Source organism: Phalacrocorax carbo, chromosome 2 (assembly GCF_963921805.1).
Source record: "Phalacrocorax carbo chromosome 2, bPhaCar2.1, whole genome shotgun sequence".
Taxonomy (NCBI): Eukaryota; Metazoa; Chordata; class Aves; order Suliformes; family Phalacrocoracidae; genus Phalacrocorax; species Phalacrocorax carbo.
This window is the reverse complement of record NC_087514.1, coordinates 5,294,632-5,322,551: the sequence shown is the minus strand read 5'-3', so window position 1 is coordinate 5,322,551 and position 27,920 is coordinate 5,294,632. Positions and strand designations below refer to the sequence as shown.

The 27,920-nt window shown below is 38.5% G+C and overlaps 1 protein-coding gene across 9 annotated transcripts in view; it reads right to left on the bottom strand.

Moving 5' to 3' along the window:
• Positions 1 to 27,920, bottom strand: part of TRAPPC9 (trafficking protein particle complex subunit 9) — a 534,676-nt gene that overhangs the window by 399,654 nt on the left and 107,102 nt on the right. For all 9 annotated transcript variants that reach the window (XM_064442029.1, XM_064442032.1, XM_064442034.1 and 6 more), the window contains 2 exons: positions 23,373 to 23,525; positions 9,491 to 9,615 (listed from right to left, as the gene is read on the bottom strand). In XM_064442029.1, the coding sequence (XP_064298099.1) occupies positions 9,491 to 9,615; positions 23,373 to 23,525 (278 nt within the window). The remainder of the gene's footprint in view (positions 1 to 9,490; positions 9,616 to 23,372; positions 23,526 to 27,920) is intronic.

The window sequence follows — 27,920 nt, the reverse complement described above, 5'->3', positions numbered from 1 at the left end:
TGAGCAGTATTTATTTGGTATGTGATTTACCTACTACATTATCTACTAGGGTCTAAAGTTACAAACAGCTACGAGGATAAGGGTGAAGACATCTTAGTATGGAGTTATAAATTATAACCTACAAGATGAAAAGAGAAGAAAAGGGTGAGTTAAGCTGTAGGTGAAAGGCAAGCTGGAAAATTGCAGATGGAAAGCCCTTAAGTGTTGCTGAGGCACCTATGGAACTGCACAAGTTCAATTACGGTAAAACAAAAATTGTTCAAGCAAGTTCTCAGAATATTGATTGTACCACAGCACACTTAAAGTGATTGAGAATTTAATATCTAGCTAAAAATGAAAATGCGGCCATGAATTTTACTGAACTTCCATGGAACAACTCACAAACGCGAAGCTACTAAACAGAATGTACAGATACTCAGTTTAGGACAACTTTGTGTCATACTAAAGAGCAACAGGATTTTGAAACAGATGAAATAACAGCACTTTCAAAACGAAATAAACAGCATTATTCCAGCTATTACTTGAATTCAGGATTTTGCTTTACAGAGAATAATCCAAACCCGTAAGAAATCACTTTTAATACAATTCAGCTTTTCTCCAACTGTTTGATGCAAGTTATACATTACACTGAAATTCTAATCTTATATTGTGTAACATTTTCTTCTATGCACGGATCTAAAGATTTGAATAAAATTCTCTCTGATACTCTTCATTAAATGGTATTACCTCGCTCTAAGTGTCAGGAGCAATAACATCCTTAAGGTAGGTTACAGTTAACCATGGCAAGACAGCACCTACATGACACCTACATGGCAGCACCTTCACGTCCAGAGAAGGGCCATGAAGCTGGAGAAGGATCTAGAAAACAAGTCTTCTGAGGAGCGGCTGAGGAAACTGGGGATGTTTAGCCTGGAGAAGAGGAGGCTGAGGGGAGACCTTATCGCTCTCTACAACTCCCTGAAAGGATCTTGTAGTGAGGTGGGGGTTGGTCTCTTCTCTCAAGTCATTAGCAATAGAACGAGAGGAAATGGCCTCAAGCTGCATCAGGGGAGGTTTAGATTGGATATTAGGAAAAATGTCTTCAGTGCAAGAGGGGTCAGGCATTGGAACAGGCTGCCCAGAGAGGTGGGGGAGTCACCATCCCTGGAGGTGTTCAAAAAACATGTAGACGTGGCACTTCAGGGCATGGTTTAGGAGACATGGTGGGGTTGGGTTGACGGTTGGACTTGATAATCCTAGAGGTCTATGATTCTATGAAACACACTGCATTTAATCTCACACTCACATAGGTTGAATTAAAATCTTGACTGGACTTTCAAAAGCACATGAACAATTTCACTGGATCAATTTAAGTAGGCACTGACTGGAGAACCTTCCAGCTGAACAGACCTGCCCTATCACTTGGTCTCCCCAGTTCTGCTGTCTGGTGCATTTCAGCTTCTGCCACCACGTTTTCCCACCAGAGCAGATCCCCAGCCAATTCCACACTTCTGGTTAAGTTAAAACGCTGGAAATTATCATCATAAGCCTAGTAAAAATGAGCACAGCAAAATTCTGTGTTTATCAATACCCATGTAAGGATGAAGTGTGGCAATACATTCAGCCATAAAGTTAATATAATATCCAGAATATCAAGAATTTCTATTATAATTGAAATCTAAATATCAAATGCTTGAAAACAGTCTCTACTTACAACAGAATGCAATTCTCTCCCACATTTTCTGGTAAGTTATTCCAGAAGAATTCTTACTTTGCAGAGTAAGATTTTCTGAGCTTAGGGGTAAACCAGATCTTCTAACTTTTACCTACAGCTTTTTTCATAAATGTACTTGAGCTCACTGTCCAAAACCTGATATGACTGAACATGAGTCATTTAAGAACAGGAGGACATGCAGTCAAAGTAGTATAGCACTATGAATGAAATAAGCACTGCTGAAAGAGAAGGTTTATTAGCTGAAGCATAGCATGATACCCAATCTGCTACAGGATTCTGATTGAGACCTGGATGATATACTCTCATTTTAGGAGAGTGTACAATGAACCAAAATCCACCTGCAGAGGAGATGAAGAAACGCTTTAAATTGGACATTCAGATGAAATCCAAAGTATGAGCAGGGAGGCTAAGTACTGATAAAGGCAGTTCATTGTTGTGAACTAAGTCTAATAAGCAGAGCAAGTCTTCAGAGGGCTGATCAACTGCACTCCTAACTCTTGGTGCTGAAACATTTCCGTTTGGCAGAAGCAATCATGAGGACTACTGCAGCAACTCTTGACTGCCAGAGGATCAACACCAAGAGTCATAAAAATGTACAAAGACTGAGAAAAAAATAAATCAGGCACCTGAAATAAAGAGTGGTCTTTGGTCTAAACCCCTTGTCTGACCCACCTCATCTGTTCTCATTACGAGAGGAAAACTAAACACACCAGAACTCACAAGAGCAAAATTGAAGTATATATATCCAGAGGTATCCTGAATTTATGACACTTGATAGTAAGGCATATAGCAGTTTCCACTCTGACAGCTCTAGGCTGCAGGTGATCTCTGTCTTCTGGAAGAGCTGTTGTAAGGAAATGCATCATCCAATGCAAGCAGAGCATTCAGACAAATATCTCAATTTCTAATTACTCTTAAAATTTCTTACAGAGCTGACTGGACTTTCACCACCCTATGCCAAATGTTTGTTGCAACCCTCTCTCTCCTTCAAGTTTCCACCTCAGCATGTCTTCACATAAGCCCATCTTTTATTTTTCTCCATTACTTTAACCCAGTCACCTTCCCCTGTACTTTTTCCTTCACTTTCTACACAACCAATGCCCTCCTACATAAGCCCACTTCAATATTAAGATTTGCTGCTTTCTTATCATAATGTTATTATGGAAGTAACCACCTACTGCTGGTTCTATTTAGAGAGAGCACTTCTTAGGCATTACCACAATAAACAATGCCAAGTAATTTCCAGACTTCACAGTGATCTCAGGATATTCCCATCCCCATATGGGTTCATCTACCGTTACCTTCCAAGCTATAACAGCTGCTCCGAGGGAACTCCTTTTGTCTGAAATATTTTCAATGTGACAGCACTGGAACACTCAAAACAGAGGTAACAGATATACATGGATGACGTCTGCTGTTGACACTCACTGGCTATATTAATGACTCAAATGTAGTCTGGCAAGCTGAGGAAAAACTACCAGAAATTGCTCATCTCAAGAGATACTGACACGTCCTAACTATAGCAACTGGATTTTACTGTAGTTGAGTAATAGGGCCAATGATGGCCATGGATCACTTCTCAGGGAAAGAAGCTCTCGTGACTGCAAAGTCTATCGCTGTTCACATAACTCTGTCTATTGTGTTGACGTCAACTTTAATTTTTCTTTGTTCATCTGTAGACAAGAGAGAAAGAAAGATGAAGTGTGGTTTATATAGTAGATTGTACCTGCTGCAACTACCCTTGATGAAACATTTGTTTGGGTCTAAGCAGACTATCATCTCTTGTTTACTGAGTGACAATGAAAAAACGTCTGGAGAAAATGGTGCTTTTGACAGGCAGATAGTGAATCTATCCACAGTTCTTCTATCAATACTATACAAAATCTTTAATGCTTCTTTCATGTCAAATAAAATGGCAAAAATAGGAAGTACCTAGCTGTAAAATGTGTTGAAACGAAACTGCAGCTACAACAGTGATAATATTGAATGTAAAATAACAGATGAGATGAATGAATTGAATTTATTCAAATCCAGAGGGGAGTAGCAAATTTATTTTTCCCATGGCTCTAGAGAATAGCTTTAGTAAAATATTTTCATGTTCTGAAGTATAATCCTCTCTAGGGCACAACAGAGTGTTCATTTCTTGATGGAATAATTCACAGAAGAGGAAGAGGGTTGGTGAGCAGAAACAGTGCTGAATACTCAACTATTTATAGCACCCAAAAGCTCTTAAAGTGATATACGCAATGCCAAACTGGGCAGGGAAGGAAAGTTAAGAGCATTTAGACCCAGACTACTTCAAAAATGGCAGGCTTTCATCCAATTCCAGATCGTAATCAGATTTGGCAGGCAGGTACAAACTACCAAGAATCCAGCTCTCTCTTGTTTTTGCAGAACAACTCTACTTTTTTTATCCATTTTGTCTCAAGGGAAACTGTAATTCTTGCCCAAGAAGGCAGCAAAAAACACCTTGCTGACCTGGCAAAGGTTAATTTAGCTCATGGCTCCAATCTAAGACGACTTCAGGAAATGTGACTGGCTTTCTGGCACTTATCTCACAAATGTCAATTAATTATAAAATATATATATAGTTTATATTTACAATTTTTATAAAAATCAACTTGGGAAGTCAAAGAGCTTTGAGATTTTTTTATCTTCTCTTTCACAAGCTTCAAAGTTATTAGGGAAACAGAGACAGAGACTTGTGTCTTCCTTTTCTCTTTCCTTCATAAGGCACGCCATGGTAAATACTGAAGGAGAACAGAATTTACAAGCCTTGTATTGAATTCCAAAAAGGACAGTGTGGAAGTAGAACATCTAACTTGGGTTATATGTTTGTGCCTAAGATCTCCTTCCTAAATTCACAGTTAGCCAACCAAACAGAAGGGATCTAACTTTCAGTTGTGCTCTGTAGATTCAATATCCCCACTAACTTCAGCAGGATCCAGAATTATTTAGAAGTTAAAAATAAAAAATCCAACTTGTTCTGTTTAAAGGTTTAAACTTAGAATAGATTTAAGGCTTATGGGTGAAAGGAGTTTGAGCTTAAAGCATCAACAATAAAGTTTATCTCAATGAACAGCACACTTTTGTATTAGAAGAGCAGAGCCTGAGAACTGCATGGAAAAAATCCAATTAAGGCCTGTACCTCATTTTAATACACTGTTGACTAAATAAGAAAAGATACGCTAAAGGCGGTGTATTAAATTAGATTAGCTCTACATACCATAGCTTAACACTTCCTACCATTTACTGATAGTGCAGGAACAGAGTAGTTCCATGAGATTACTTAAACCTCTCCAGTTTCTGCAGCTGAATCTGTAGAATTACCGCTCATGTTCAGTATGCAGAGGCAATTTCTCCTCAACACAGAAGTTTCAAAACAAATAAATAAATCAGAGAAGGTCCTTATAAATTATAAACCAGCCCTCAGCCTGCCATACAACTGGCCAGTAATCAATGTCTACGTATAACAGCTTAAACCAACATTTTAAAAAATCCACAGTATGCTTTCAAAGTTTTCTTCACCCAACTAAAAGACTTCTCCATTTCAACTCTTGATTTTGTCTCTTGTCTAGTTAGGGTCATGCAGCATTTCTTAATCCCAGAAGATATACTCCAAAGAAACCATGGACTTTATGCAGAACCCAGATATCCTGATGAATACTTCACCTTTTCACCATTTGACAAATAGGAACTCCCAATGAATTACCATTATGTGACAGAAATCACTGTGACTTTAAGGACCAAATTTCCATGATCCGTCTGATCTCTAAGCCTCAATTCCATAGTATGTGGCACGGAGTAAGAATGTGTTTCTTCCATCACTGATAAGAACTAGACTAAACCAAAGAATTGTAGCTTCCAAGCATGAAAACCATTACAGAATTCCCTAGGTTAAAAATAACACATTGTTTGCTGAGAGATTATGTTATTTAATTTTCTCTCTGCAGCTTTTGCATTGAGACATAGAATAGTTGAATATCTAAAGACACTGCAGTGCCACTCAAAAAGTAACAGATTCAGCCTTAGAACAGGCTATTTCATGTATGAGCATAACCACAGCAATGCAGAGCTAAGCAGGGGCTAACTCACTCTGCTGTACAGATGCACCCTAGAACGATCAAGGTTTTCAGACAATGCTTACCACAAGTACTCAGTAGTGAACAGTCGAAAAGAGTACATCTGAACATAATATTACACCGGGATATTCTGTTCAGCTTGAGGGTATAAGCAAGCTTTATGATGAGGTCATAAAGCAATTTTTACACTGAATTTATGGGAACATTATAGCAGTCATTTCCAGAAGCCAGTGACGGGTTTATTAGAAGACAGCCTGTAGCAAAATTGAAAACGTAGATTGCAGAGAAGTTCAACTGCACTACTGGCAATATCCAAGACTGAAGCATAAAAACTGTACAGCAAACAAATGGGGAGGGAAGGTTTAAGCATCAAGACCTACAAATATCCAAACAAGGACGTTTCAGAATCAGCCACAAGAGAAGCATTGATCTACATTAATTTTGATTTGCAAAAATTCACCCCTATTTGAAGACTAGCTTATGCACAGCATACAGGACTGAAAAATAACTACTGCTCCTAAATACTCACAACAGACACCTATTGCTAAATCATGAATAATGACAGCAGAGCATTTTCACTGCACATACAAATTGTTTAAGATTAGTCTTGTTTCTTAACTTAAAAACTCCCAGTTGCTTCTTACGTTAGTCCTTGTCAAACCACTTTAATTGGCTTGACTGTTACAAGATAAACCTTAAAACATAATCAAGCGATCATCCCAGACAGCACTGCGCAGGGCACAGGCAACAGCCCACAGGCGCTGGATTGTTCTGCAGCAACAGAGGGCAACTGAAGTATCTTTTTTGAAGGTTCTAGGGGACTCAAAAAGATTCTTAAATAACAAATGCTTTGAGACCAGATTCAAAGGGAACCTCTGATCATCTCTCTTGTGTATATCCCAGCTTGCTACAGTTTAGACAACAATGATCTTACTGAGTAAAAGCATTTGCATTTGACAACACACATATATTCATGTACTCTGAAAGACACCCAGTCTAAAACCAAGCAAGTCAAAACCAAAACCACCACAAATTCCTGAGAAGCCAGCCCAGAAAACTGGACCAGAACACATTCTAATTATATCTTTAAATGCTTAATTGACTCAATAACTTACTATTATTCACTATAACTGCCTGATAGTTTGTTATTTGTCTAGCTTTTATTTTAAGCTACTGGTGCTTTCTACGTTTCTTCCTACTAAGGAGGACTGTCAAAGTAGAGAGAAGTCGCGAACAGAAATAAACTGACAGTATTAGACAAACAATGTAGACAGCAGAGGAAAGAGCTGGTTATAATACCTTATCTCGGAATGACTAGTAGTCAGATGTAATGGAGTCATCTAAATAGACAAAGGCAGTCTCTCCAGTTATTACAGGCAACTTCTTCTGGTTGTTTGCTCAGTACCAACTACATATGTGCATGTACACAGAGACTTAATTAGGTGGATAGTCTGGTGAATCAAAAAATACTTCTTAGATATTCTAAATAGTTCTGAACCTCATGAGCATTTTTAATCCAGGTCGAACAAATGACTGGTTTATAGTAGTTTAATTGGGACAAGCTGGGATAAGATTATTTATGAGTATATTAACGTGGTAAATAGAAATGGAAGTTATAGAAATGGACAGTTGTTTAAACGGAGTGAGCCATGGCAGTAAATCACCCTACAGATTGTGATACCGTACTGTGGTTTTCTCTCTCCCCATCCACAAGAGACCAATCTTATAAATACTGCAAAAATATAAGTCATATTTTTCCTGTCATGGATGTCATCTGGAAATATGTGATCAGAATGGTAATAATTAAAGTAATTAGAAGCATAATTTTGTAGACTTCCTCCAGAGCTTTAACCTGTTGGCTATTTTAACACCCTGATTTTTATTTTGCACCCTCTATAAATCACCTCTTCTAAACATTAAAAAAAGTGCAAGGTTAGTGATTAAGCCTGTTTTAGAATAGATGTTAACACAGTAAATTCTTCATTTGGGGCACGCTATGGGAGCTGTACAGCAGTCGTACAAGTCAGGCTCAATACACAGATAAATTCACTGAGCAAGAAACCCTTTGATGCTATTGGAATGTGTATTCTCCATTGAACACAGTTTTGATCACCTGCAAAGTCCTTCCATCACAAAATACAGATTAATTAAATCAAAATTCAGTCCGTAAACCTAACAACATAACCAAGCATGCGCATTCCCACCAGACTGTTTCACTCATGCTGTTAAAACCCAAGCTCTTGCTTTACAGCTCTCCACCATCCTTGTAATACCATCACATAAGTCATTGTGAACCCGCAACTTCTTGGTTGCCAGGAAACTGGCTGACAATCAAAAAGTGCACCAAAAAGTTTTTTCATGTATTTGGTGGAAAGAATTGTGTGTCTCTGGATTTTTAGTCCAATTTCAAAACAACATTCCCCTTGCTTCCATAACTCAGAAGTGTCTATAGGTCAGACATTCTACACAAAGTCTAAATTTAAAAACTAATGCTGGACATTTTACCCACTTAAATATCAAACTGTTTCCTCAGTCATGCTGATTTATATTGATGAGCGGTTGGGAACCACCTTGCTATGTCATGAAGTACAAAGAAAGGATTTACTAATTTTTTTATCATCTTCCATATGCTGTCACCATCCTTTTTGTACTGCAGAAACAAATTATGATGAATTAGCAGTACTAATGGTCCAAAAGAAACACACTTAAAAATTAATAGCATCACCTGTTTATTGGTCAAACAGAATTGTAAATAACCTCCCTGGGAAGAAAGCAAATTCACATGCGAAGCAAGTTACTGAGAAAAGCAAAGCCTAGGTTTGCTTCTTGGCCAAAGACATGCTGAGCCAAATACTGCGGTGTACAACACTCCATCTAAATTATGACTGAATAAATTAATGCAGAACACAGATCCACGTAGGAAATGTATTAAATACCACAAGGCGTGCAAAACATTCACCAGCGCTATGGAAGAGGCCAATAAGTAACTACAGCACATTTTTGACAATCTCTGTTATTTTATTCTTAAATTAGATCTTCTGCAAACCTGGCCAGTATGAAGCTTATTCTTACTTCACTGCTCAAAACAGGAAGTTTACATCTATAACAGGCAAGATCTTCAACAGAAAAACAAACATTAGCTTACTCCAAAGGAGACTCGCTCTCAGTAAGCACAGTGCAGCTTCTGCCTACATAATTGTTCTTTCATCCTGCTACTATTATTTACTTTTCTGTTCGCTCTCTTGACTATTCTGATTTATTACTTACATGAACACCTCTAAAAGGCTTATGACTGGAAGTGTGAAGATGAGACTTTGATCCCAAAACATTCAGAAGGTACAAATCCTTCCGTACGTTTTAATATAAGAAAACCAAGAATTCATAAAGAAGCACCTTCCTACAGAGTCTGTAGCACAAGAAAGCAACGTGAGGTAAAGGACTGACAGTTGCTTGAGTATACCACACCGATAACCGACTCTTTACGATTTCTACTCTTAGCCTGACCTTGTTTCACGTTTTCATTTGTTTGTTCTAATATATCAATCCAAACACAGAACAACAAGCTGTTCTTAAAAAAAAAGCAAAGGGAAATATTTATGAGACAAAGAAACCTTTATTTTTTAATCCCACTACAAACCATAACACAGCAGAATGAAAACCACATTTCTTACTTATTTTGATGCCACTTACTTACCTTCACATGACTGAAGTCACCAGCTTTGCTGCTTTCTTGTGGATTAACAGGTTTAGTCTCTACTCTTGGTTTGACAACCTGCCGAAAAGGACTGGAGAGCGGAAGTCCACTAACACTGATTCCATCTGGAAACAGAGTAAATGAAATTACTTCTGCTTGTTTAATGTTATGTTTTATTCCAATGAATCTATATCTGTATTATCAAAGGGAGGTAAAATATACAAAAAGAAATATTAACATTTTATACAAAAAGGCAAAACAAAAGTAAGGATTATTTTGCTCTGTTTTTCTCTAGAAGCCAAAAAACCCAAAATAGGAATACACCTAAAACTCATTGAAGGTCACAGGAAGGTAACTGCATTTGAAATATCACAACAGAGATGTCAGAGTTAATAATACAATATTAGTTTTAATATTTACAATATTAGAAAATAACAAAGAGAAAAGTTTGTGCTTTTCCATGAGAGTGACTCTATCAACTGCTTAATATCTTTAAACTAACTTCCAGTATGAGGCCTGAGGATTCCTTTTTCAAGTGTATACTGTGAAAAAGAAAATAAAGTCATGTTTTGTACCACCAACTGACATAAAAATATAGAAAATATTTGTCATGTGTAACAAAGAATAAAAATTAAGGTTTACATTGTAACAGTCAACAAAAAGCTTAATAGAAATTGACAGATATCCTTAGAGGAAGGTCCTCAGTTTGGTATTTACTAGCAGCCTGTGTACTGGCATACAGTACAGCAATAAAAGACAATATGACAACTTAGTAGTATTTTTTATTCCTGACAAGCTTGTATAACTTGAAGGTAAATACACTGCAGCATATTTGGGTTTCTCAACCTACCAAAGCTGCATTCTAAGCACCAAGCATTAAAACCTGTGAAAATTACTGTTAATTCAAAAAGTCAGAGGAACAATAAAATTAAAATAAAGTTTTCACAGACATTAAAACTAGGTTCACAATTATTAATGATTTGTTATTATTTAGATTTACATCCAAAGTCCAAAGAAGAGCAGGGTTTTGTTCCTGCACGCTGTGCAGACCAACAGCAACCCACAAACATCAATTAAACGCAAGCAAAACCTCATATATCGCAGTAGACACATGTATCTACACATGCAGAAAACACCAAGATATTACACAAAACCCAAACATATTTCCTCATTGGAAGTTGCTCCTATGAAATTATATTTGCTAGTATCACATTCCAATTCCATAGATGACCTTGAATCTGGACCTGTTGCAGATACACTCCTCATACGAAGAAACCAGAAAAACAAGATGAACAAGATGAAGCATGAAATGGTTTTCCTTCAGGTTACCTTCATTGGTATCCAAATGAGAAAACAAAGGGCATTTCCTATATTCCTTTATTTCCAATTTCCTTCACTAGTTTTAAAATGCACCTTAGTCCAGCCTTAAAGGTACAACACTACAATAAATACTAGATTTGAAAATTCTGATTCTAGGGTTACTAGTCAAAAAAAACCCAAGTTTTTAATTTACCATTAACTTACTTCATATGAAAAAAAAGAAGGTGAAAAGAAAGATTACTATTCATCAAGAAATTAGTATTTCCATTGCCAACCATCATCAACATCTTCTGCTCTATCACACCAGAGCATTCACTTCCTAGGTGGTCAATAACCTTTACAGATTACAGCAAAAGATGTACTCACATACACCGATGTACTTCACATGGGCAAAGTCTAACCTGATGCCGTATATTTGTAATGGTTTTGTCTCGGATGGTGTTAATTCTCTTCACAGTAGCTAGTATGGGGCTGTGCTTTGATTTGTGCTGGAAACAGGGTTGATAATATAAGGATGTTTTCATTCCTGCTGAGCAGTGCTTACACAGAGTCAAGGCCTTTTCTGTTCCTCACCCACCAGCAAGTCGGGTGGGGGTGCATAAAAAGCTGGGAGGGGACACAGCCGGGACAGCTGAGCCTAACTGACCCAAGGGATATTCCACACCACATGACGTCATGCTCAACAACAGAACTTAGGGGGGAGGCAGGTTAGTGAGGGGGTCACTGCTCGGGGACAGGCTGGGCATCAGTCAGTGGTGAGCAGCTGTTTTCATTTGCATCACTTGTCTCTCTTGGGTTTTATTTTTCCTCTCTTGGGTTTTTTTTTCCTCTTTTTCTTACTTTTTTAAAATTATTATTTCTTTTTTGAATTATTAAACTCTCTATCTCAACCCACAAGTTTCTTGCTCACTTTTACTCTTCCAATTCTTCCCCCACTCCACTGGGACAGGGGGAGTGAGTGAGCAGCTCTGTGGTGCTCAGCTGCTGGCTGGGGTTCAACCATGACATTCTCCAGGCCTCTTCTTCTGCAGAGGATTGCCGGAAGCTGAGTGAAGATGTCCAGAATGCCATTCTTGCAGTCACCACAGTGTACTACTGGCTCTCCAAGGGCCAATGCACTACGCTTCTGAAGATGGTACGAGATGCTACCACTGAAGTAGTGGAAGGAGTGATCCAACTCACAGAAACAATTCTTAGTGCTTTAACGGAAGGGAATTTTAAGGAAGGGAAAATTATTTTGATGGTTCTGGTGACCTTCACACAGAAGCAAAAGAACTAGTAGCTAAATAAAATATGTAGTAGCTAAATAAAATATATGCATCAATTTTTGTGTGGAGTGCATGAAAAATTGCCTTTTTCCCCCTCGACCCACAGCTCAAGTTGTCTCATTTATGATTAATGTTCATTATGTGTAAGTCTTTGTGCAACAGTTAGGATGGACTTTGCCACACCTTGTGTTTTGGTGCACGGTTTTGAAGCAAATCTCTTCATCATCCCCACTTAATTGGGTTTGCAGAGCAATTTCAGTGCATGCAAACTAGGTTCTTTTTGACTAAACAAAACAAAAGACTTCAATCCCAGAGTACAGGTAACGTACGCCAAGCCCTAACAGGGGTGTTGCAGTCTGAACCAACAAGCAGACCTTCAGACAAATTTGAATCACATACTTGGAGGGGATATTTTATCCAGAGGGCTACAGTAAGTCAGGCCGCAGGTAAAATAGCTGAATCACACCACAATGTGATGTAAAAAGCTTTAGCACCAAGTCCTTCTACCAATATATTCCTACTGCATCATCTTTATGTTGATACAGCCTTTAGTCATTAAATCCAGCAATTCTAAACAAGTGAGAACACCAGGCAGTATAAGAACAGAAGAAAAGCTCTGTGTGATCAGACATTATATACTACACATTTAAGACCAGGCATTTAGAGTTTCATTAGATGCAAGATCCAAATCCAACAAAGCCCCTAATGAATTTCAGAACCACACAATTTACAGTCTACCTAAATTAATGAGGGTTGCCAACCACCTGATGGAGCTACTTTTTGCCGGTCAGATTAGTTTCCAGCCACCTTCGGACAGCCAGCACAGATCAAGCATTCCTCAATGGACAGTCTGAAATAATTTGAAAGTGAAAGACTAACCCTGTATTTTCCAATGATATATCTTTGCTCAAGCATACTGCCAACGCACTGAATATCCTGTTGTATCAGTTACTGGGGGAGAGCAGGACAGCCAGGTTGAGAACACCCTGCTGGTGCAATGCAGCTTTACCAAGATTTAGTCAAAACTTACTGTGCATAGATTTGTTTATCCATGTGCAAACACTGCTTTGGACTGTTTAGTAGCAGGGACAGCCATTAAAGTAACTCGCATAGGCTTATCAAACTACGAGAAATATATGGTGTAATACCTGTTCCACTTTTTAGATGGCGTCATAGATAAGAACAACAAAGATAAAGCATCATGATGTCTTAAATACCAGCAACAGTAGTTCCAGTTACACATTCCAAAGGTTTGTATTTTCATTATTAGCTTGTATAATAATCCAAGTATTTTCATAGAATGGTTTGGGCTGGAGGGGACCTTTAAGTGTCATCTAGGCCAAACCCCACTTCACCTTCTTTTTTCACCTTCACTGTTGATCTTTTCCAGGTTATCTAGCTAATGACTTACACATTAAAACAAAAACTAACAAAAAAAACCCGAGAGCAACCACAGCATGAAGGGAACATGTCCACATTGTACCACTTTGAAACATACGCAGCATTGCCTGGTTCTCCTCATTGTTAGAATTCTTCTTTTAATTCCTATGAACATTCAAATCAAGAGTGTTTATTAATATTAAACATTAAAACATGTTTCTTTCGCATGGATCCACTGCAGAAAAATCAATCAGCAGCATATAACTAATGAAAAAATCAGAAGGCTTAAGTCTGACCATGGTAGCTACAAATGGGAAGACATTCATATGAGTTATAAGACTATCCTGGAAAACTGGAAAACACAGCAGCTAAACCTAGTAGTTTTTACTAATATTCAACAAAAATTAAGAAAGCCTTTTTCTTATAATATAGTTACATTAAATCATGCAGCAATCTAGCCCTTGAAGACCAGGGAAAAGGAAGGGAGATGAGAGCATGAAAGACTTTTGTATGGACTAATAGGTATTTTATTTCTAACTTGCACAAGAAATAACAAGGTATCAAACCACTCCTAGACCAGCTCTTAGCATCTCTTAAAAGCCAACTACTATTAAAGCAAACATACTTATTAGCCTAAGATTTGAGGCAATAATACACTAAAAAGTTCAAGACAGCTTGCCAACAAAACTGATCATAAATCTATTTGATAACAGGCTTTGAAATCCACTCTTTTAATTAAAGTTTTACCTGAGGAAAAATAATTCTTTTTAAACTGATGAACGATTTTCACCAATTCTATATTTAGAACAAAAGTTGACATTGATTAGTGCATAAAATTGCAAAATAATGAAAAAACACAAGCATGAAAAATTGTATGGCATTAGTCAGATCTTCCATTTTACATAAGGCCCAAGTTTTCCTTTCTTTGAGAAAGGAATAGGTAATTCCTAAAACAACATCATCGACATACAACTAATGCCTTTCTTAATTGCTTTATCTTTTAAAAACCCCATTTGATTTTCATTTTCTTAGGGGGGGTAAAAAAGGCAAAGGTTGGTTTAAACCTTTTCTCTAGGAAAGAGAGAATTTTTTTAATCTCTATATTGTACCTACAAAAGGAGGAATGATAGCAAAGTAAACATTGATTCTGCTTCAGGCTAAGAGGAAAGTCTAAAGTAACCACTGAGTGGTCGAACTTTCTGTTTCAAGTCTGTGGAACTCAAACATGCCATGTAACACAGAGCCTGGAGCCAGGCACTGTGCTATACTGCAAACGACTCACCCCTTCACAACTTTGCCTGTGAAAGGGGACTTCTCTGCTAGAGGACAAAAAAACCTTAATGTTCTGCTGCTAGCAATTTTTTTTTTAATTCTTTAGCTTTTCCTGTTCTTTGACCAGGCAAGAAAGTAGGTTAGACATTGTCCAGCTCCTCTGCAGTAATTAGTCACCACAGAATGGGGAAACACGTTCTGTTAAAATCCTGGTAGGTTGCAGAACTTAATGATGCAGAAGAAAACAGGGAATTGAAAAATTCAGACCATCAATGAAGCAGTTCATAGGAAGTTTGAAATTATTTCATGTTTATATTTTTTCAGACTTCATACATTTTATTTTCTCTCATGAAGTATAGAGATTTGAAGATGCTAAATCCCCCAGTTTTCTTTCGTCAAACCATGATGTCGAACAGCTTGAGCTGCCTTTCACTATAAAAAGAACAATTGCCTTTCTACTCTGTCCAGAAATCTTCCTAATTTCTAGAATCCACATTGAATATTTCCATGGTAACAGCACATGACCAACACTTTTTCCATGGTAACTGCAAAAACGCAGCTTGCCTTTCGAACATCGCAGTCACTGCTGTCACAACAGAGCAAAACCTCTCACTGGCATTTCCTCTCTCCTCTCAAATGTTAAGTAAATTGTCAGTTTAACTTCATTAGCCACTTTCACAGCACACTGCACAGAAAATCCCACACAATTTCGTATTTGAATGAAAGGAAGTTTACTGAGTTAAACCTGTAGATTTATAACTAAGCACTGAAGAAAAAGCTGCACAGGACAGCTTCCTTTCCATTTTAATACACAACTCCCTTACAACACTGTGTTGTACAAGGATCACTGACCTGATCCAGGTGACAAAAATATATACACTTTTCAACAGGTGCATCACAACTACGGTGGTCTCAAACTCTGTGGCAAGGAAACCCTTAAGTAACCTTACCACTGAAGCCAGGACACCATGGAAGTTTGTACTCCAAGGCAGTCTACAGGTAACTGGCAATACAATGTCCTGTGCAATGCAAAACAGCGTAAGATTTTAGGCTAAACTGCTTCTTCTCAGCAGAAGAAACACTTATAATTCAGTAGCAGTACAAATCTGCTTATTGTTGTTTTCTAAAGAAACAAGAAGTATACTTAATATTACATATGGGGTGTCCGTGCCCAGGCACTGGCAGTGGGGCTGCAGGGCCTCACTGTGAGGAGAGGCCGGGGCTGCCCCGTGCCGGGCACAGCCGGTCCCGGCCGGCTCCAGCAGCCCCACGGCAGGGCACAGCTGGGCCCCTCAGCCGAGCTGGGGGCGCCGGGGGGAAACGGGCTTCAGAAAGGGCCAAAGGCAAAACATGGCACAGGAGGAGGAAGCCGAGGAGGGAGCAGCAGCAGAGGCACCCCCAGGCCGGAGGAGGGGGAGGAGGGCAGGAGGCGGTGCAGGCCCGGAGCAGGGACCCCCCACAGCCCTGCAGAGGCCCCGCCGGAGCAGAGACCCCGCCTGCAGCCCGGGGAGGGCCCCACGCCGCAGCCGGGGGATATTTCCTGCGGGGGCTGCGGCCGTGGAGAGCCCAGGCGGGAGCAGGGGGTCCCTGAAGGGCTGCAGCCCGGGGAAGGGCCCGCGCGGGAGCAGGGAGGGGTGTGAGGAGGGAGGGGCGGCCGAGAGGGGCTGGGATGGGCTGACCGCAGCGCCCATGCGCCCCTCGGGGTGGGGAGTGAAGGGGAGAAGCTGGGAATGGGGAAAGGGACGGAAAGATGTTGTTTTAATTATTTTTTTTTGTCACCACGTAGCTGTATTTTATTTGGCACTTCGTTATATAATTTTCCACAAGCCAAGACTGTTTTGCCCATGACAGGAACTGGTAAGTGATCTCCATGTCTTTACCTCAACCCATGAGGTTTCTCATCCTATTTACTCCCCTGTTCTGGGGAGTGAGCAAGTGACTGAGGCAGGGGGTAGGGGGAGGAGGGGGAGCATTTGACCATTAGTCAAGGTTAACCACCACATAGTAAACAAAATAAAAACATTATAGTAACTTCTTTCTTACATGAGTGTTTTCACAGTATGAAATAATAACCCAAGAGATATGTCAGAGTTTTTGGTAAGTACATGACTTGAGCATAAAATATGAAAACTAAATGCCCTCTCAACCCATTTGTTTATTTTTTCAATCCATTGTGTGATAGAAAGTTCAAAACAAAAAGCTTCTTGGTAGGCAACCTCTCCTGAGAATACTGTACCAGTTTTAAAGTACTTTCAGCATGCAGAAAAAATAGAAAAAAAACAACATAGGAGAGAGTACGCTTGCCAAACCAGAATATGCCTTCTTTTTCCTAGAAAAAAGGCCTGTGTTGCGCTGAAAGTAGGCAGAAATGTAGAAACTTGCTGTCTGCTGCAACAAAGGGGAATAACACAAGAGTAGATAGAGTTTCAGGCAATATAATCCCCTTCACCCTTCATGCTACAGGTGGGCGTTAAGATGCAGCTCCTTCCCTCTCCCACAGACGTGCTCAAGACTATTAGATGAGAGACCACAGGTAGCACTACTCCAGGCAAAGCTCCTAGGAACGCATAACTGGCTCCCAGGAGCAGGGCACAGATGGCACATAGCAGACTAAGCACTTCTTTGAGACTCCATGACATTTTTGATGAGGACTAATAATACTTAACAATAGCAAATGCAGTTTAAGTAAGGATTCCTTCCCAAGGCTGGTGAACTAACTAAAGTGGAATTGGAAGTTAAATTTAGAATAAGGGTGAATACAATGAAAGGGAGCAAATGAAGTGTAAATAAATTAATAATCAAAGCTGAGATTATTTATGCATACTACATTAGAAGCTGAAATAAAGTGCCTCAGCAAGGAAATACTGTAACAGGATGGCAGGTTAATTAGCCTGTATGTGCCAATCATAAATTAATTGCTATTTGCCTCATGTCTGTTTTACCTATTTAGATTGTAAAGTTTTGGGGCCTGAAACACCTCTTACTACATGTTCTACATGTTTGCATAGTGGCTGGTACAACTGATGTAGGCTAAGGTCCTACGGCACTTGTATAATGTTAAAAAGCCTACCCTGTATCAGTCAAATTATTAAATGAGATTATTTATCTAGATCAAAAGGCAGCTGGAGGAGAAAAAGGCACTTTATCTTCTGTAAGCACTGAAGCTGGAATTCAAGAACTCTGTAAGAAAAGTTCTCAAAAAATTAAGAATATTTTTGAAGTAACACAGGACACAGAAGCATTTATACTTCAAAAGGAAAACCAAACAACAAAATCAAAACAAACAAAACCCCACTCATTTACTCAGATTAACAGGGTAACCAAAATGAAAACTGACATCTTCGAACTGCAGAGGAAGAAATCTTCTTAGAAATGAAGTCACTTTGAAAAAATATTCGGAATGATTAAATGTAATAAAGGCAACCAAGCAGAGTAACATGTAAATGATCATATTGAAATACCTCTGAGGACTTCAGTCATCATCACTGGTAATACAGTCATACTAATAGAGTCCTCTAGGCTACTTAGTTTTTCGGAAGACCTGTCAAGGCTACATTTAAATTCAAACCCAGGTATCTTTCTAACAAAGAAATATATTATCTATATGCTATATATAAGTGTAGGAACATTTTTATGTAGGTAAAATCTAGACATTTAAGCAGAAAAGCAACAAAGTGAGTATGGAACACACAATGGTCTTGCATACCAACGTTAAAAAATATTAAAGATCACTGCTTTTAGAAATATGCTATTATTTCTCTGCAACCTTTTCTCCCCCAGAGAAGCAAAGGAGAGACTTAAGGCATAGGTTTGCTTCTCTCTTAGCTCGTAATTAATTAGTTCCTTTGATGAGTTTACGAATTCAAATATTCTCGCACCTGTCTTTAGGTTCCCTATGCACAGAATGAATGATCACTAACATTTTACATAATGAAGTACTCATTACAGATTAATTCATTAACGTTGCAAAACATTATCCTCATGTAACAGAGGCTTTTTTTAAAAGACTGCTTCCCACTAGCAAGTTGCCATTTATCATGCAATCCAGAAAGAGCAGCTATTGTTCTTTTCCCATTTAGCATCAGGGAAATACTGGATTTCAGAAGTTAAAGTATAATGACCAGGAAGGAGAATTCATTATGCTTAGAGTGCCTCCTTCTGTCTTCCCTAGTGCAACCACCTTAAAATCAAATTAAATACAGACACTTTCCTGACCAGAGACCAAGAACATATGTAGGAGCCCTGAACCACCCAGCTGAGGGACAGGAGATACAAAACTTCATCTGCATTTGCACCAAACAGATCTCCTACAGGGAACCCCTAAATCTTGGTCAACTGCCTTCAAGACATAAGTCTGGTCTTCTTAATCCCCATAACGAAGTGTCTCTAGAACAGCTGCCCAGCTGTTCAAAGTGTTTGCAAAGTAATTAATTCCAAAGACAATAAACCAAGGCAATGCAGGTTGTCACAAGAACCCTAAATGAGATGCTTTAATAGGATGCACATTCTTCTGCAGTGTTGTCTGGCATGTTGTTAGGTTGTATTTGCATAAACCCAATTCCCAGCATGGAAGCCTGTACAAGAGACACAGAATGGCACGTTCCTGACATCACAGCTAGGACCTTACGGAATTTATGACTGGGCAATAAAATGTCAAATGAAATTCAGTACAAATAAATGGGAAAAAAACAACCCTAAACTTATATGTGAAACAAGAGACTCTCAGCATATCATCACTGTTCAGGAGCAAGGTCCTGGAGCTATGGTTCACAGATTCATGAATCTATGAACATCATGTTCCACAACAGTCAAAAAAGGAAAAGACAAATTGTGCATTATTGCATTATTATAAAGTAATATAAAACAAAACAAAGAGCATCATTAGGTCACTACAGAAATACTCTGCTCACCTTTCAAGTAGTGTGTACAGCCTACCTCAAACGTACTGAACTGAAAGGGTTCAAAAGGGGCAACGAGGCTAATCAATGCATGGAACAGTTTCCGTAACAGGGCCAACTAAGCCAGTTAGAAATATGCAGCCTGTGAAAGAAACTGCTGTGGCAGCAACCTAAGGAAATGCATAAAATCGTGAGCATAGGTAAGATGTTTAGGACACGTACTGTCAGCTGTTTCTTGCAATACAAGAACCAGATAGTATCAGAAGGGCACCAGTAGGTGCAAAGCTGCTAGAAGTAATTTAGGTATGATCCCTCTTGCCACAGTATGTTTGTTGTACAGTGCTGATGGAGAGAATGAAGAATTTTATGAATGAGAAACCCACTAAGGATGATTAATGATGCCTAAAAACAGAGAAAACTTATCAGGCTCTGGAAGTTCCTAAGCTAATAACAGTTGGAACCCAAAAGCCTAAAGGAAAGTAGCACGTACGTTCATGATTCTCCCTGTATTTTCCCACAGGCATCTGCTCTTAGCCACTATCACAGCCAGGATATTGGACTAGACGGTCATTGATCTGATCATGCACAGCCACTCATGTGGTTTTGCTTCCTTTAATCTAGAAGAACATCTAACATTTTTCCTTACGAGACTATACCATCAACACACAAGAATTAGATCAGCGATTTTGATTGATAACTTAGTTTACTTTCCAATTGGGTAAGTGTATCATCAGAAACATCAGTAATTTATCCTTTCTGTACTATGTCCTTATTACAAACAGCATAAAAGGAAACAATTTCAGCAGCAAATGAAAACAGATCAAAGTAACAGATGCCCTGCTAAGGGCATTACTTTTAAAAGACAGAAGTATTTTGATCATCATTGTAAATCTGGTCTTCAAAAGTAAAAGGTACCACAGCTGCCATATGATTAAAAGTCATGTCATAGTTGCCATTGATTTTTCTAGCTCTTTACTGTTCTTCACATCAGGATCTTACCTGCTGTCATGGTTTATCCCAGCGAGCAGCTAAACACCACACAGCCGTTTGCTCACTCCCCCAGCAGGAGGGGGAGGGAATCGGAAAAAACGTAAAACTCGTGTGTTGAGATACAGACAATAGGACAGAAAAGGAAGGGCAAATAATAACAATGATAAAAGAATATCCAAAACAAGTGATGCACAATGCAATTGCTCACTACCTGCTGACCAATACCAGCCAGTTCCCAAGCAGCCCTGCGCCCCTGGCCAACCCTCCCAGTTTTTGTTCAGCGTGACGTCATATGGTGTGGAAAATCCCTGTGGCCCACTGGGGTCAGCTGTCCTGGCTGTGCCCCCTCCCAGCTTCTTGTGCACCTCCAGCCTCCTCACTAGCAGGGCAATATGAGAAGCTGAAACGTCCTTGACTTAGTGTAAGCACTGCTCAGCAACACCTAAAACATCAGTGTGTTATCAACATTGTTCTCACCCTAAATCCAAAACACAGCACTATACCAGCTCCTAGGAAGAAAATTAACTCTATGCCAGCTGAAACCAGGACACCTGCCTCTTTAGGAAGTACAATATTTATAAAGTTAAAAGCAATATAGAAAAATTAGAGTAGCAAGTAAAAATGTCAATGTACTCTAATAATATTAGAGTATATAATAATAATAGCACCTCTAATAATACTTTCAAAGTACACACAGTACCTGGCACCCAAAGATACTAAAGTTCTAAAGAAACGTTAATGGGATCTACTCCTTTATCATCACTGAAAAAGAAAAGGTTGAACTGCTTCCAGGCTTCAGTTACACAACCTTTCAAAGAAGCGGTAGGCAGAAATAACAAGGTAAAAAAGTCATTACAAGATTTTGTTCCTATGGTCGCATAAAGGTTAGATACAGCTAAAAAACCAGAGGCTCAAATCCACTATCCCACACCTGTTCTATGTCAATACCGAGAAGGAAGTGTATAATCTTCCCCTCTATAGAATAGTTTGTTTGTATGTTATTTCATCTGAAAAACTTCTGGGCAAGTGCAGCTTCAGAGTGCCTTTAAAGCTTTTTGGAGGGCAAATGAAGAAAATAATATATATATGTGTGTGTGTGTGACTATAGATCTATATATATATATTTGGAAGTTACAAAAATAAAATCAATAGAACTGGCACTAAAGACTGCACTGTCCAGCCTTTAAAATACTGACTTTCATAATTATTTTTCAAGTTATACTGATCACATTGATCACGTTCCTTCTCACTCCATGCCTCTGATTTCCTTCCTATTAATGTTAATCTGTCAATAAATAAAAGCTACGTTTCCAAAGTTCAATTTAAATTATTTAAATTTTTAATCCAGTGGCTTGTACCCTTTCCATACAATGTTATAGATACTGAGTTGAATTATGATCTAATAAAAGTTCTTATAAAATAAGCAAGCAATAAGCCATTGGAATTTACATGGAAAATAGAGGTCATCTACGGGGTACTTGAGGACCAAGAGTTCAGGGATCTGTAAGTAATGCACTATCATCTGCTCCTGAAACAGTAAAATCATCCTACAGTTAGCGTCGGATCTGCTTCCCCCACACAGTTCTGTGAATCTGAGGCACAGATCTGTGCTGTACAGAATTACATTTCCTATCAAGGGCATTTCTCAAAGCCTCAATTCCTTGGCAGCTGTGTTTTCACAATAATATCAGCCTTCCTCCACTGTTAGCTTTATCGAAAAGTTCTAAAGTACACCTCGTAGCAACACTATGGGTCTTGCGCAGTTAAATCCTAAAATAGTTTTATAATTTATGTATTTTACACCAGGGAGGTTTTAAAAACAAAGTAGTCTCTTAATCTTTACTAACAATTAATATAATTTCTGTCTAAATGCATTTGCAAGATAACTCACAGAAATCTGTCCTATTCAACTGGAAGAAGCTCTGCATGTAAGTTCGTTGTGGTTTTTTTATACTAGAAATACTTATTTTTTAAAGATTAATTATACTGATAATGTATACCTGCAGCTGGATCCTGGGAAACAGTCCAAATAATAATGATACCTTTTTTTAAAAAAATATAGGAATATCTTGTTTTGTCTAGTTAATTCAATCAGTGTAAATGTATCAGGCAACTGAAAAAATACAGAGTACGTACAGAGTAGAGCAAATACTCCGGCGAGACTGTGTGTTTATTATAAAAAGGAAGTCCTTATTACAAGTATCTGGTACTTGTAATTGCAGATAATTCTAATACAAGCAAACATTGTTTGGGTTTTTTTTATTCAAAAGAAACAATGAGTTTAAGCACGTGAAACTTTCTCTACAGTACAAACATGAGGGGGGTGACACCCTCCATGCAGTACGTCACTTCTGGCAAAACTGCAGTCAGGCACAACTGCAGTCTTGGACAACAAAATTATGAACATAACGTTATTTCCCTTTAATGATGTTTGCAAACTATTTATCTTTGTAAGATAAGGATACGAAAAGACACATCAAAAACATTCTCTGCCAAGAAAGATTTAGAAAGCTAGCAGGGCAAGGTCTCATGATGGGGAAGTTTGGTCGGACTACAGTGCCCATAGCTGTCACAAAAATTCAGTCTTCAATCCATACAGCTGATGGAACAGTTGTCTTTGCATTCCAAGACACAACTATGGAAACTCACAGCCACATCACGCACCGTATTTTAGAATGAATGGCACAACAACTAGATAAGTGTTTCTCAGAAGTACATACAACCATACTAAGCAAGGAGAAATTAAAAACTCACCGTCACTGAGATCTTGCAGGAGGTTTTCTTGGCACGAAAAGTCCAGCTTCACTTTAATGTTTACAGTAAATGTTGCAATCTTTCCAGGTTTCAGAGGAAACTGGGAGAGGGTCTCTTCTAGCTTCCAACTCAAGAAATCCCCATACAGCTTCTCTGTATGAAGACAAGTAAATATTTCATGAGCATAACCCCTGTGCTAAGCAAGTTTAAGTTTATACCTATTGTAGAGAGTATTAACTGATTTTTCATCTTCTGTTTAAATCCTGAAATGTTTACAATTAAGGCACTACAAGTTAATGTAACCCTAGAAAGATATTAGAGAGATTACTGACATTGACCTGGAAGCACGGAGATTACAAAGCTCAAAATATGAATTTAAGTGAAGAAGACCACTACCAGAAAAAAAAATATTGCACAACAGGCAGCATTAGATATATGTTTGGAATAGAGCCTGAAGGGGATCTTGAAGTTCATATAGTTTTAAATCATGCAGACTTCAACTCAGGAAATTTCACATGAACACAAAAACATTTCATCAGAATATTGCACCAAAATAAATCAGTTACAATCTGTAGCACCTGTAACCATTATTTAGTTACTTACTGAGCAACAGAGAAGGCTAGGAAGACTACCGGCTTTCATACTTTTTTATAAAATAAAGTCCTTTGTCAAAACTCAGAAGCACAAAGTATTAAACATTAAGAATGCTGCCAGACAGCATTAGTTTGCGTTAAAAGATGTTTGCTAAATTATTTATCATTGGTCCATTATTAGCTCCTCTCTCGCCAGAAGATAATGTGAGAAAAACCCCAATATTTATTGCTCATCAATACATTGAGATATTTTATCCAGTTATTCAGTCTCCTTAGTTCTCCAGTAACATCAAAAGATCCACCTTGAAATAAAGAGGAGCAGAGGGTTAAGTCTGCTTCAGGAAGAAGGGTGAGTTAGTTATGTGTTATTTCAAGCTCCAAGGTATACCAAAAGCTAGAGTGACAGACATTCAAGTACCTTCAGCAAAAGCCATCAAAAAAGTGATATTTATGAACCTTATGCAAGGTAAAAAAATTTTTTTTGGAATGACAGAAGGTTGCCATATACTAGAATGGTACAATAACAGAGTGACTTCTGCCAGAATTAATCTTACTTCAGATACTAAATAGGCACAAGAAATATCTGCTAATAACTTATTTCCTTCATGCACTTCATGAATGATCCTGGGGAAGGGGGGGGCGGGCATCACTTAATCTCTCAGTGCTTCACTTCTAACCCATTGTACAGGGACTGGCTGAGATGGAGTTCATTTTCGTCACAGCAGCGGGAATGGTGCTGTGTTTTGGATTTGTGACTAAAACAGTGTTGATAACGCACCAGCTTTTTGGCTACAGCTGCACAGTACTTGTGTGCCATCAAGGCTTTCTCCTTTCCCACTCTGCCGTGCCAGAGAGTCAGCCAGCAGCAGGCAAGAAGCTAGAAGGCAACACAACTGGGACAGCTGAGCCACACTGACCAAAGGGATATTCCATGCCATAAGATGCCATTTTGGTTCGGTTTTTAATTCCTCTTTCCTTTGCTTATTAAACAATCCTTATCTCTACCTATGTGATTTCTCACTTTTGCCCTGCTGATTCTCTTCCCAACCCTGCTGCAGGAGAGGACAGGGGGAGTGAGCGAGCAACTGGATGGGGTCTTCGGTTCTAGCCAGGGTCAACCCATCACATCCATAAATTCATTAATATTTGCAGGACCATAAAATGTTAAACACTGCAGAAAAGTCTGTTAATACATAAAATAACCATGATGGTTTGACTGGCAGAATCCTAGAAATATATTTATTAATTTCTTGTATTAATGCACACTATCTCCACAGTACACTGAAGAATTCTTCGAAAGGCTCATTTAAACACCAGTTGAGCACTGCTTGCATAACGTGGGGACCACTGAAAGTCACAGTTCATCTCTACTTCATACCAGGCTACTGTATTTAAGAGCAAGTTAGTGTGCTGCCAGTTCAGAGCCTTTCCAAAACCATCATCAAAGATCCATGTGTGACAAAATGGGGTGAGAAGACTGCCTCAACAAATGGAATCTAGAATTAAGGATCTTTCAAACAAAGTAATTAAAATTCTAGTCCAAACTTTGCTGATTTGGGCAGAAACAACTTCATCTAAGGAAGGAAAAAAAAAAGTTACTGTTTTTCCATTAACTTCTATCTAAACAATAACTGCTTTGCCTGAGATATATTTTTCTCACAGACCATCAATTGTTGTCTTGTGTCTTTCCACATCAAATCAATATTATAGACTTCTTTATAAGAACAAAATGAGGTAAAAAAAAATCCTAATAATTGTTTTTTTCAAGTCACTTCCATCTCCTCTAATGATTTAGCTGTAACCATATCACTGTCCCAATTTCTTCTGTTTTCAAGAAAAGAAGTAGCTGAACAAGTACCGCAATCTCTATACCCTTTTCCAGGTAAGTAAAAAACTAATATGCTAAAGGGATGTTTTTCCTCAGTGTAAGCAAAGAAGAATTACATACCCCAAGCACCTGAGTGTATCTTCAGTTTAAAGAAAAAATTGTTTCCAAAATGTGTTTTCATTAGGTAGGAGACGTATTTGAAGATAGTATGAGTGAAAAGGCTTTCCAAGTGAGAACAGGTCTTGCAGATGCTCTCTAATTTAACACTGTAATCACAAGACAAGGTCTAAATGCTCAAGCTACAAGTTAAACTGTAGAGACAAATCTAGTTTATGTTTATCTGACACTGGTTTATAGTTTAATAATCTTTTCTTCACCTCGTTCAGCAACCATTATTACCATGAATTATACAATGGCACAGGGCTTCAATCCTTCAATCCATGTAATAGCTTACCCACAATCTAACTCCGGGTTACCCTAACCCACTCTAGCTCCTAACAGATTTTAAGGTCTGCCAAAGTAAAAAAGCCACACTGGCAGTTGGCATAGAGAAACTCAATAGAAAAGCAAATCTTTTGAGATCCCAAGAACTTCAGTTCCTCAATCCTTTTCAATCTTAAATTCCCAGGTAAATCTGGCTTTTTGCTATGTTTCTCATTTTCCCAACTTAATCTCTTTCAAAAGACACCCAAATAATTTATTTTAACGTACGCACAACTATAAAATTCTTTACTGAAATAATTTAACTCTGTGTTTGGGTATTTAACTTTTCATGGCTATTAAAAACATTATAAGAAGCCATAATCTGTTTTTACCTTCCCATCATCATAAATCACGCTCTTGTACAGAACACCATGTATTAGGACTGCTACCATTTTTCTCAAAACTAGTTGCTCGTAAGATAGCCACTCAACAAACAAAACGCTAAAATGATGAATTTAAAAATAACTTAAATTGGAACAAATTCAAGCTAGACTAGCAATGTGTATTTAGTGTTTGGTATATTTGAACATTAATATCTCAACTGCATAGATTGCAAAGGCATAGAATTTATGAGCTACGAAGATTTTAATCTCTTTTTTCCCCTTCATAAAATGCTTTATAGAACAACAGTGTAGACAAAGACGTTTCTTTCAATAACAGTGTTTAAGGCTATCAGCATTAAATTGTTCTGCAAATTAATTCATCACTTGATCAGATTCATTTCCAGAGAGTTTATCTTGACTAGGTTTCAGAATCATTTAGGGCAGTAGTAGTGTCAAAGGCAAGAAACTCAAAAGGACCTTATGAAAGGAAGTGAGTGTGCAAAAAGATAGACTTCAATGCTTCAACGTATATAAAAGGTAAAACAGTGCACCTCATGGGGGTGGAATATGAGCCATGCCTGGTGCGTTGAACTTGGAACTGGCAGTTACAACTCCAGAAAGAAACCCTAGCATCACCATTGATGGTCCTCTGGAATCAACAGTCTGTGAACAGCAACAGAAAGAAAATGAAACCAAACCAAACAAAAAGCGCAACCACCACCACAACAAAACGTAGGTCATCATTAGGAAAGATACTGAGGATACTGAGAACAAGTCAAAGAGGGGCATTTTGCCACTGCGTAAAGCCGTGGTGCACTCAAGTCCAGAGTGTTGTTTGCAGTTCTGGTCTCTGTACTGCAAGAAGGACGTAACAGAGCCAGAGACAGTCCAAAGAAGGGTAACTAAAATGATGAATAGGGTGGAGCAGCTGCCATGCAAGATTAGAAAATGCTGGGACCCTTCAGTTTGAACAAAAGGCTGAGAGGAAGATGACTGCAGTTTACAAAAATTACAAAGATGGCAGATAAAGTGAATGCAGAACTGTTGTTCACTAAATTCCCTGGAAAGAGAACTGGGAGCACTTGGTAAAACTAGAAGGAGATGGGATTTAAACAGCTACAGCACTTCTGTACCTAGCTGGTAGTGAACTTCTGGAATCTGTTGCTACAGGCAGCTGCAGAGGCAAGCAGTACCAGCAGCCTCAGAATGGGATTAGGCAAACTCACGGGCAAGTCCACAAAGGGCTGCTTAAAAAGGAGTATGTATGTACAGCAACTACAGATGCTGAGCAAGCAGAAACACCACAACAGTGGTGAGACGT